The 12,534-nt window shown below is 47.7% G+C and overlaps 1 protein-coding gene across 2 annotated transcripts in view; it reads right to left on the bottom strand.

Annotated features, from left to right (window-relative positions):
* Positions 1-296: 296 nt before the first annotated feature.
* The window catches only part of kifc3 (kinesin family member C3), a 70,966-nt gene continuing 58,728 nt past the window's right edge, over positions 297-12,534 (bottom strand). The window contains exons 12-22 of one of the 2 annotated variants that reach the window (XM_041993689.1): positions 11,208-11,319; positions 10,451-10,632; positions 10,047-10,151; positions 8,553-8,683; positions 7,087-7,210; positions 6,786-6,915; positions 6,344-6,573; positions 6,115-6,261; positions 5,369-5,498; positions 4,964-5,010; positions 297-1,438 (exon numbers count right to left, since the gene is read on the bottom strand). In XM_041993689.1, the coding sequence (XP_041849623.1) occupies positions 1,430-1,438; positions 4,964-5,010; positions 5,369-5,498; positions 6,115-6,261; positions 6,344-6,573; positions 6,786-6,915; positions 7,087-7,210; positions 8,553-8,683; positions 10,047-10,151; positions 10,451-10,632; positions 11,208-11,319 (1,347 nt within the window). In that variant the 3' untranslated portion in view covers positions 297-1,429. The remainder of the gene's footprint in view (positions 1,439-4,963; positions 5,011-5,368; positions 5,499-6,114; positions 6,262-6,343; positions 6,574-6,785; positions 6,916-7,086; positions 7,211-8,552; positions 8,684-10,046; positions 10,152-10,450; positions 10,633-11,207; positions 11,320-12,534) is intronic. The other variant, XM_041993698.1, reaches the window with a different exon arrangement.

The raw sequence follows: 12,534 nt of genomic DNA on the forward strand, positions 1-12,534 counted from the left end.
CATCCATAGAACCAGCCGGCTGATCTCCATCGTGCCTCTCCATGTTTCGCCATCATAACGGAGAAATGACGGATGGTTTCTGGAACAGGATCCATGTCAGTCAAACAGGACAGTCTAGTGTTTTCTGTCGCTTACAGGCTCCCCCTCTGGACCACTTAGTCCTGCAGGTTTTAGATGTTTCCTGCTGCAGCACATGTTGAAAATGCAACGCTCATCAACAAGCTGATGGAGACGTTTCCCTTCTGAATTAGGAGTGTGACAATATGTAAAACATGTCCTGAGTGAGACCCCCAGTCTGAAGTTGAAATCCTCAGTTTCACTAAGACTTTTATTTTGACATTTTTATCAAAGACAAAAATATGAGACAGAAACCAGCAGATGTATTTCTGTTTAAGCCCCTCCCACAGCAATGAACGTCTCTCCAGATTTTTATTTCCTATAAATGGATCAATCTGAAATGTCCCAGGAGTCTGAAGGAGGATGGTGTCGCCAGAATGTCCTTCTTCTTCTGCTGGTTTCTGGGCAGACTGGACACTGCAGTAACTCTAGTCCATCTAGTGGTACAAAGTGGTATTACAAGAACATTTTTCTGTTTTCAAACATTATTTTCTATAGAGAGCTCCTACAAATAATCCAACATGACCATCGGAGTGGGAGATCATTCTGGAGTGTTTATTAAAAAGGAAATACAAAAACAAAGTATAGAAACCTGAAGCAGCAGACGGTTTCAGTTCTGCTAACAGCTAAAAGCTAACAGCTAATTCCAGCACCGAGTTTACAGCTACACATCTGCTCTGTCTGAGGTCACCAGATGTTCAGAGGACAGATTTGAGCACATTTTGGTTCAAAGTTCCTCCAAAGCAGAAAACACCCTGTTATTGCTCACATCCTGTTGGACATCTCGGTGGACAACCCTGATTGGATGAAGGAGGACAGTAAGGACAAGGAGACAACCTCCAGAAACTATAGAAGAGGACAAGAGACACATTAAGTTAAATTTTTCCTAAAATACCGTTTGATGTGTCCAAACTGTCAGAATACAATTCCTTTTGGGGGGGTCGGGTCTTCAACAGGAACCAAACCAACAGGATTTGTGTCTTCCCCCGCCCCCCAAAAAAGGTCACATGTTGCACTCGCTGTCAAAATTAAATTAAAACAATTTTGTTAAAACAAAGAAAATCCAGATGAAAGGAGATTAAACAAACTTCCATCTGCAGCTCAGAAAATCAGTTTAAAGTGCAACCGTACAAAGAAACAAGAATACTGGAAATACTGGGGAGCATGTACTGGTTCTGGGGAGGGCAGGGGTTCAGCTCAGTCCAGATTGGGAAGGGGGGGGGGGGGACACTGCTGCAGAAAGTTCAGAAAGGTGCTGGCCGACACCCCACAGTCCCACCTGGATGATCCACCATCTCTCAGGCAGTCAGCTTCAATCGTCCTGCAGAGACAAACAGGTCCATCAGTCAGCAGCTGTTCCACCATGTCCAACAACACATCCAACCACAACACATCCAACCACATCCAACGGCACATCCTACCATGTCCAACAACTCATCCAACCACACCCAACCAATTCTAACGACATCCAACCACACTTCCAACCACATCCAACCATGTCCAACGACATCCAACCACGTCCAACAACTCATCCAACGACATCCAACAACATCCAACAACACATCCAACCACGTCCAACAACACACCCAACCACGTCCAACAACACATCCAACCACGTCCAACAACACACCCAACCACGTCCAACAACACATCCAACCAAGTCCAACAACACACCCAACCACATCCAACAACACACCCACCCAAGTCCAACAACACATCCAACCACGTCCAACGGCACATCCTACCATGTCCAACAACTCATCCAACCACACCCAACCAATTCTAACGACATCCAACCACACATCCAACCACATCCAGCCATGTCCAACGACATCCAACCACATCCAACCACGTCCAACAACTCATCCAACGACATCCAACAACATCCAACAACACACCCAACCACGTCCAACAACACACCCAACCACGTCCAACAACACACCCAACCACGTCCAACAACACACCCAACCACGTCCAACAACACACCCAACTACGTCCAACAACACACCCAACCAAGTCCAACAACACATCCAACCACGTCCAACAACACATCCAACCAAGTCCAACAACACATCCAACCAAGTCCAACAACACACCCAACCACGTCCAACAACACACCCAACCACGTCCAACAACACACCCAACCACGTCCAACAACACATCCAACCACATCCAACGGCACATCCTACCATGTCCAACAACTCATCCAACCACACCCAACCAATTCTAACGACATCCGACCACACATCCAACCACATCCAGCCATGTCCAACGACATCCAACAACATCCAACCACGTCCAACAACTCATCCAACAACATCCAACCACTCATGCAACCCAACCAACAACATCCAACCACTCATCCAACGACACCCAACTATGTCCAGCCACACATCCAACCACTTTTCCAACCAACCAACATCCAACCACTCATTCAACCACTCCTCCGACATCCAACCATGTTCAACCACTCATCCAACCCAACCAACAACATCCAACCACACATCCAACCCAACCAACAACATCCAACCACACATCAAACCCAACCAACAACATCCAACCACACATCCAACCCAACCAACAACATCCAACCACACATCCAACCCAACCAACAAAGTCCAACCACTCATCCAACCCAACCAACAACATCCAACCACACATCCAACCCAACCAACAACATCCAACCACACATCAAACCCAACCAACAACATCCAACCACTCATCCAATGACATCCAACCATGTCCAACCACACATCCACTCCACTGACCATAAATATGAAAACATGTTTATTTTCTGTCTTCAGACCTGAAACATCAGTTTCAGTCTGAACAGTCCTCAGACCACCTGATCCTGCAGGTGCGAAAAGCCTGAAGACTCATATTTCAGCTACAATCACCTGCTGTTATAAAAGCTGACAAAATAAACACTTCCTGTTTTCTTGGGTTTTGTCCCTCTGAGGTTGCCGTACCTGACACAAAGCAAGCTTAAACTCTCAGCAGAAAACTAAAGATTAAATGATAAATTCATTTATTTTCTACACCATTTCAGAGTTGCAGGAGGCTGGAGCCTATTCCAGCAATTAAAATTGAAATAGATGAAAGATAATGAATGAAGTTAATTTTAATGCTGAGATCAGTCCTTCATTCAAAGTAACGAAATATAAAAAAACTTTCCTAAATGTGAAAACCTACGGAAGCCCAGAGCGGCCATGACTAAAAACATTTTTCTAACATTATCTCAGATAACAAGTTTATTTCTTCATGTAATGATGAGGAAATGATCATTAACTGTTAAATTAGTTTTTTCTTTACCTGGGCTCAGCTTCATGAACAGCAAGTAAAAAATAAAATGAGCCTCAACTTAACGTCTCTGACCAAAATTGACCAAATAGCTGTTAACCAATCGCTGTCAAGCTGATCTTCACCATCTCGTTGTCAATAAATAAACTGGTTATGACGTGATAACCAGGTAGCAGGTAGTTATCTTCAGTAAACAAGAGAAAAATGTATTTATCCTGTAAGTGAGCCTCGTTAACGTGAAAAAACAACATTAAAAATAAAAAAAACTGCAATTGTGGCAGCTTTAAACTTCTGGAAAAATTCTGAGATTAGAGATAAATTTTTTCATCATCAGTAGGTGAAACATGACCCTTTTGGCTTTCCATACTTCTGAAGAGCTGTCAGTCTGCAGTCAGTTCCCACGATCCTTTCCTAAACCCTCAGATCAGCTGACTTTAAAGGTGCTATATTTAAGTTTTTGTTTTTAAAGTTCAATTTCCTGTCTGGTCTTGTGATTCTAGACTTGTAGGATGACGGGTCACTGTAGGGGCGGGACCTAATGTCCAGGACGATGGGGGTGAAGTCTGAGTGCAGGAGGAACCAGAGAGGCACCTGAAGGACACTGAGATCAGTTTTGGATCTTTCTGGCACATTTGACGGTAGCAATGTGAGACATGTAGCGAGGTTCCCACACAGAGACTAAAACTGACCTACAGGTAAGATACCAGGTGAGCTACCAGGTGACCTACAGATGAGCTAAAACACCTGAAGTGAACACTTAACTCCATATTTAGTTGCCTCTTATTTACCACACTTTCATCAATTTGCCAACTTGTTTTAGCTATTTAAGGTTGTCAGGGGGCGGAGCCTATCCCAGGGACCAGTGGCGTAACAAAAACATTTTTAACGTCCGATCTTTTCCTGTTTATTAAAACACATATAGCACCTTTAAAACCACCTTTGAGCTTTGCGATGTGCTGATTCTTGGTTACGTTCTGATCCCTTTCACCTGGAAACATCAGCTCTGTTGTCATAGTTACCGTTAGGTTGAGGGATGTTTTCAGATTTAAAAGACATGGAGGGCGTGATCCAGGATTCATTCAGACACCAAACCATTCCCAACATCCACACTCTGACGTCACGAGGAAACACCGTGCAGGAAGTCAGAAACCACCTGCAGGTGGGTCAGTTTCATGGATTTCAGAGCAAACAGGTCCAGGACTTGATAGAACCAGTCCGATGCTGCTCGGCAGAACAGTTGAAACCAACCAATCAGAAATGTTTCCTTGTGATTCAGCTTTAATGAAGTCGACATTTCAACAGGCAACACAGACAGAGCAGGAGGTCTGTGGGTCTGGCGGACTCAGCAGGCCCCGCGGACCCAGCCGGTCCAGCGGGTCCGCCTCACGGTTCTGCAGGCGCTGACAGAAGCTCTGTGGTTAGAGGTGGAGGGAGGGAGGGTGGGGGTGTTAGACGGGTGGAGGAGACGGGAGGGAGGGGCCACCATGCCATGCTGAAAGCTTCCATGCCAAGTTATCCACCAATCATCACGTACACCCCCACCTACCTGCCCACCGTCCCCCACCAATGGGCTGGCTCTGTCTACCTGTCTGTCTGCAAACCAACCAATCAGACCACAGAATGAGGACACAGAGGAAGGAGGAGGAGGACAGACTGACAGCGGGAATCCTCCTTCACCCTTACAGCTCAGACCTGCAGCGTTCAGGAGTCAGCGTTAACTTTCGCCTCCTACATTTCCCACAATACATTTCTGCTGCTGATGCTTATTTACAGGATGATGGTGTCAGTCTGAATGTTTAACTTCTAGAAGCACAAAAATAGTTGAGCGTTTCCAGCTGAAAGAGTCTGATCTCAACCCAAAAGGTAAATATCTCTGGGAATGGGATGAAAACTGGAAGTTTAACAGAACTGAAATAATCAGCAGCATGTGTGTGTGTGTGTGTGTGTGTACCTGTGGACAGCTGGGACTGAGACCTCCTGCGGGAGCTGCTGGGAGTTCTGGAGGCGGAGGACAGGGTGGAGCCGGCGCTGCTGGCCCGAGAGATGGGGAGGGGGACCGGCGTGACTGGGGGGGAGTCCAGCTGAGGAAAAGTCAACAGGATGGAGAGAGTTTAGTTTTCAAGATTTCTTCTGTCTCATATTCAGGAGTGAAAAATCTCTTTTTTATTTTTTGCTTCCACCACGGTGGTGGTTCGCACCGCAGCTAAGAAGATCCAAGAAGGTTGCTAGTTCGAATGTCGGCTGGGGGGAGGTTTGAATCTAGGAGGCGGTGGTCTTTCTGTGTGGAGTTTGCATGTTCTCCCCGTGTCTGCGTGGGTTCTCTCCGGGTTCTCCAGCTTCCTCCCATGTCATGCATATCAGGTTAATTGATGACTCTAAATTCTCACACTAAAAACACACTAAAAAGTGTGTGTGTGAATAGTTGTTTGTCCCTATCTGTGTTGGTCCTGTGATGGACTGGTGACCTGTCCAGGTGTGCCTGCCTCTCACCTGTTAATACTGGGACAGGCTCCAGCTCACCTGCAACCCGTAATGGACCAAGCGGTTCAGAGAACGAATGAAATGTTTTCATTATTATTAGAAACAGAACTACAAAAACAGGAGACTACAGTCTGATCCAATCACTGATCACATTAAGAAGTTGTTCATGAAATATGATTCACACACACACACACACACACACACACACACTGTTACCTCGACACTGTCGTGTGTCGGTGAGGACGAGGTGGACGAATTCTCGTGTCTCCTGGAAGACGAAGAGCTGAGCTCAACGCTGCGAACACGCTGAGCGAACTTCAGTGAGCACACTGACTCGCTCATGTTGCCAGGCAACGGGGACACCTGGACAACAGAAACAGGAGTGAGAGGACAGCAGCGGGATCTGGAGAACAGAGCTGTGGTTCTAGACCCGAGCCGGTCTCACCTGCACCATCATCAGGGTCTTGCTGTCCCCGCTCAGAGAGTCCTGCAGCAGGTAGGTGAGCCGCGAGTTCCTGAAGGGGACGTGGGCGTGTCTGCTGCGCAGCGCGTTGATGACATCACCAAGCGCCGACAGCGACTTGTTGATACACTGAGCTTCTCTGAGACGGCTGCCCTCCGCCCCCGACTTCCCGATCCGCTCCGACCCGGCCAAGTCCACCAGGTTCAGCTTCCCTAGAACCAGAACAAACCAGAGCCGTGACTGGTTTCAACTGGCAACCGGGTCAGAACACAAAGAACCACAGAACCAGAATGTTTACTGAGTTACAGGGAGGTAAGAGACCTGAGACCGGCCTGTCAGAGGGTTCAGACCCAGTTCTTTGGGTTCAGAACCAGACTTGGGATCCTGGTTCCACCCGAATCTGAACAAAGATGGCCGAACAAACCTTGCGTGCGGCTCCCGGTGGCGCTGTTGAAGCCGGAGACGGTGATGATGAGGAGAGCGTGAGAGCGCGAGCTGTGCTCGTTTAGGTTGGTGCACGCAGTAGCTCTGTTCACGTGGCCCAAGTCGAACACCTGGGGACAGGTAGACCACACCCATGCGTGCGAACAAGCACACACACACACGCACACACACACACACACACCAGGTTCAGCTGCATTGAATCTTCTGCTTTTACAGTTTTATTATTTTGATGCATCAACATGAAACAAATGAATTGAAATGTTTGTTTTTTCTGTCCTCACCTTGTTGATGTCCTCGGGGCTCTCCACGACGTTCTCCGTCAGTCCAGGGACGTACAGCTGTCCGCTGCCGTTGGGATTCATCTTGATGTCGAGCTTGTCGGTGGGATTGTCCCGGAGCAGATCCCTGCAGGATGACATGAACCTTTAAGGACCTGCAGACCCTGATTCTGAAGGACCTTCAAGGACCTGCAGGTTGAGACTCTGCAGGTCAAAATGTCTGAACTTTTCTTCCATCTTCAGCTGGAACTCAGCCCTCAGTCCTGGACCTGATCCAGAACCCAGATGTTGAGCTCTGAGTTTTTATGCAGATGTTACACAGCAGCTGGACAGACGGGGCGAGTAGATGAATTTAAAATAATCCATCTTAACGTAATGTTTCTGAACCTGCAGCGCGGTGGATGAACTGAGGCTCCGCCCCCATGCAGCTATCTGTCATCAGACAGGAAGTCTGTTTCAGAGCCGACGCCTCAGATCTGAACAGGTTTGTTAACCAAGAACCGGGTCTGGATTCTCTGGGTATCTGTAGTTAGTTTTTAATAAGTAAATAAAACTTAATTATACCCCTTTCAAAATATAAAATCACAAAGAGCTTTACAAGAGCCAACAATGCCTAAAAACAAGAGAAGAGCAGTTTTAAAAATCTATGTTTCAACTGGCTTTAAAAGAGTCCACCAATCTCAAGTCCAAAGAAAGAGTTCCAGAGTCTGGGGGCCACTGAGGAGAAGCTCACAGCCCTTTCCTACTTGCACCAAATTAGCCCCTACCTTAATTCTTCCTACACCCCACCACCCTGGTTTCAGTTGTACCCATTACAACAGCAGGCAACTGAAGCAGCGTTCAGTGTGGGCAGGGTCATCTTAGCAAGGCAGTTAGAATGTATGCCGTGGCTTTGGGGCTTTAAAGATGACGGGGTCGGAAGTCGCTCTCATGGCCAACAGTGGCCTGCTATTGTGACACGTCATGATTTTTGGCCCGGCTCCGCACCGTCAGAAACAGACGGAGTCGGTACTAAACCCCGGGAAAATCCTGATGGGAACACCTACAAATCAGAAGGGGTGGTGTTGGGCTGGGCTAAGTGGGTAATAGTGAGAAAGGGACAATAATATGGGGCCCCATCGGCAGGACCTGTTCACAGGACCTCAGGAACCTGCCAGGAACATATGAGTGAAGAAACCCTCTGGTATAACCTGCTGTCCATGAAGAGATCTCCAGGTCAGTAAAAGAATCTTAAATTACACTCTGAAATAAAGTGGAAGCCTATGCAGCTGCATCCAGACGGGGGTCACATGTGGACACCTGGAGGATTTGGTCAGAAGCCTGGAAGCAGCATTTAGAGCAACGTGCAACAAACAAGCATGGATAATGATTTCCAGTTCAGGATGGGACACAATGGAGGCTAGTCTGGCAATATTTCTCAGACCGGGTCTCGGAACCAGAACCAGGACCAGGACAAGAACCAGACTCACCGTAGCGTCTCGTTGTAGATCTCCACCATGCTCACGGTGATCCTGTAGTCCCAGTCTGGAGCTTTCTCCGTCACCTCTGAGAACAGCAGACGGAGCGCTCGCTGGTTGATGCCGGGGTTGTCAGCCACGCCCTGAAATCAGAGGGGGCGGAGCTTACAAGAGCATTAACAGACACCTGGGAAACAGCTGAGAGTTCTCACAAAGTTTGACACAAAACCCTCAGTTACTGTTCTCCATCACTGAATACCTGCGTACCTGGTCAGAACTACGTCACACCTGGTCAGAACTACGTCACACCTGGTCAGAACTACGTCACACCTGGTCAGAACTATGTTACACCTGGTCAGAACTATGTTACACCAGGTATGAACTACGTCACACGTGGTATGAACTACGTCACACCTGGTAAGAACCACGTCACACCTGGTATGAACTACGTCACACGTGGTATGAACTACGTCACACCTGGTAAGAACTACGTCACACCTGGTATGAACTACGTCACACCTGGTATGAACTACGTTACACCTGGTAAGAACTACGTCGCACCTGGCCGGAACTACGTCACACCTGGTATGAACTACGTCACACGTGGTATGAACTACGTCACACCTGGTATGAACTACGTCACACCTAGTCAGAACTACGTCACACGTGGTATGAACTACGTCACACCTGGTAAGAACTACATCACACCTGGTATGAACTACGTTACACCTGGTAAGAACTACGTCACACCTGGTCGGAACTACGTCACACCTGGTATGAACTACGTCACCCCTGGTCAGAACTACGTCACACCTGGGCAGAACTACGTCACACCTGGGCAAAACTATGTCACACCTGGTCGGAACTACGTTACACCTGGTTGGAACTACGTCACACCTGGTCGGAACTACGTCACACCTGGTATGAACTACGTCACACCTGGTATGAACTACGTCACCCCTGGTCAGAACTACGTCACACCTGGTCAGAACTACGTCACCCCTGGTATGAACTACGTCACACCTGGTCAGAACTATGTCACACCTGGTCAGAACTACGTCACACCTGGTCATACCTATGTCACACATGGCATGAACTACGTCACACCTGGTCAGAACTACGTCACCCCTGGTAAGAACTACGTCACACCTGGTATGAACTACGTCACACCTAGTCAGAACTACGTCATACCTGGTCGGAACTACGTCACCCCTGGTCAGAACTACGTCACACCTGGTCAGAACTACGTCACTCCTGGTCAGAACTACGTCACACCTGGTATGAGCTACGTCACACGTGGTATGTACTACGTCACACCTGGTCAGAACTACGTCACTCCTGGTCAGAACTACGTCACACCTGGTCGGAACTACATTACACCTGGTCAGATCTATGTCACACCTGGTATGAACTACGTCACACCTGGTTGGAACTACGTCACACCTAGTATGAACTACGTCACACCTGGTCGGAACTACGTCACACCTGGTCAGAACTACGTCATACCTCCATGGTGTAGGTTTTTCCGGATCCAGTCTGTCCGTAAGCGAAAATGCAGACGTTAAAGCCATCAATACAGGAAGTGACCAGAGACTGGACTTCCTGAAACACCTGATGGACCAGTCAGAGAGAAGAGAGGTAAGATGGCTGATCCCTCATGATACTCCGTACTTCCTGAACAGGTCACATGATCAACAGGGGTTTAAAGGCAGTGTGGACTCAGCAGTGCTGACCAACCAGATCCTGATGGACCAGGCCTGGTTTAATGTTCCAGCTCTCATGAACTGATCAGCTTTTCTTTGAAACTGGAACCAAATTCAGAAAGTCAAAGACTGCTCTGAACCAATACCAAATCATTTTCAGAACCGGGCTCAGGTGTTCCCTTGTCCTGACCCGTATCCTGGCCTCACCTCCTCCTGGGTGGCCTGAGGCGGGAACACCTTGTCCAGCTCGAAGGTCATGATCTTCCCCTTATTGGAGAGGTAGAGGATGGTGTCATCGTCTGAGTCGAAGCTCAGCGTGGTTCTGGCATCGGCAGAGTCCTGCTCCTCCTGACTGACGGGTCGGACCCGACAGAACACACGGATGTTACCTGGAAAACCAACATAGACAGGTTCAGTGTTGTGATGCTTTCCTTGTGCAAGTATTGATTTTCATTTCTGTAATAAACTTTGTTACATTTTACTCATCCAGACTCTTGGCAATTCATTTTTCTACAACAAGCTGGTCCGGTTGAGCAGTCAGAACCCTACCGTCACAACCAGGCTGACATAAACCTGTTTTCACAACTAGGATGTCAGAACCTTGACAGCGGAACCCTCCTGAATAAAACCAATTAAAACCCATTAGAACCTGTCAAAACCTGTTAGAACCTGTTAATACCCACTATAACCCATTAAAACCGGTCAGAACCTCTCTGAACCTGCTAGAACCTGTCAAAAGCTGCCAGAACTCATTAAGACACTGTTGAAAACCCACAATAACCCGTCAAAACACGTTAGAACCTGTCAGAGCGCATAAAAACTGTCAGAACTTGTTAAACACTATTAGAATCCTCCAGAACCAATTAAAACCCATTAGAACCTGTCAAAACCCGCCAGAACTTGGAACCTTTATGAACCTGCTGGAACCAATCAGAACCTGTTGGAAGAGAAAAGTTGTGTGGACCTTTTAGTCGGACCAGCTCATCGTGGCACTTCTTCCTCAGGTTCATCTCCCGCTTGTATTTGCGCAGCAGCTCCTGGTTGGCGTTGCTCACCTCACCGATTACCTGACAGATCTGACACACACAAACATCATGTTAATGTCGGTTCTGAAGGTCCAGTTGGTCCAGGTTCTACATGTTGGTCCAGGTTCTACATGTTGGTTCAGGTTCTACATGTTGGTCCAGGTTCTACATGTTGGTCCTTCTTCACTTTTTCTGAAAGTTTTCTGCAGTCATGACGTCATGTTTTCCTCCAACGTTGATCCATCAATGATCAGTTAAAGACGCAGCAAGTTTAATTTCATTTAAAAGTTAAAAAAACATCAGAGCTCAGTAAGAGAAAAATGTCCTCATAAAACTGTTTCTATTGGTATCTGCTTACTAAAATATCCACTTATTTGGCAGCTGCCACCATTTTCACTGTGGTGTCTGAAACAACTCAAAGCGCAGTGGCTTTGCTAGGGGCTAGACCTCAGTTTGGGATCATCCCTGATTTCCACCAGGTGCATGTGTGGCATGTTACAGCTGCACCATGGCCTCCACTGCTATTCGTGGCCATTTTAGTCAATGGTTTGATTCCCACCGGGTGCGCTGCAGCACGTATCAGAAGCATCCCAGAAGCACATTGTCATGTTTTTGTGTGTCTGAGTTTGCAGGTCAGGGTGAGCAGGTTACCATGGGGACTGAGGGCGGTGTCTGGAGCCACAATTGCTGCCACCTGCAGCTCATCAGCAGGCTCGTTATCTGGCTCTTCTCCCTGCTATTTAGGGGCAAGCAGGAGCTCCAGCCATCGCCAGATTGTCACACGTTACTGCGTGCCTTAGACCGTGTTTCCTTGGATCACCACAGCACCTTGGATAAGGACTGTCCCCATGCCAAGCCGACTGCCTGCCTGCTCGCCCTGCCTGCAACCAAACTCATTCCACCTCCACCAGAAACCATCTCCTGGCTTACTCCTCCACCGTCAGTCTTCCTCTGGACTACAGACGTGCTTCCCGGACCTGGACCAAGCCATTAACATTCATTATAAATAAACATTGTTTGCATCTCCCTCGCCTCACTGAGTGTTCTGCATTTGGGTCCACTTCTTTGTACCGCAGTCCCCGATCGTGTCACACATTGTCGTGGCGCTTCACTACATTTATGTGCCGAGTCTATTTTTGATGCTTCAAGCACCCAGAATCAATTTCCACAGTTCAGATAGGGGCAGACAGGAAATCAGACAGATCAGTGTTAAAGTTTCTGGGAATTTTTCAAAATAAAATCCCCTGTGCAGACTTGCGCTGCTGA

Source organism: Melanotaenia boesemani, chromosome 1 (genome assembly GCF_017639745.1).
Source record: "Melanotaenia boesemani isolate fMelBoe1 chromosome 1, fMelBoe1.pri, whole genome shotgun sequence".
NCBI lineage: Eukaryota > Metazoa > Chordata > Actinopteri > Atheriniformes > Melanotaeniidae > Melanotaenia > Melanotaenia boesemani.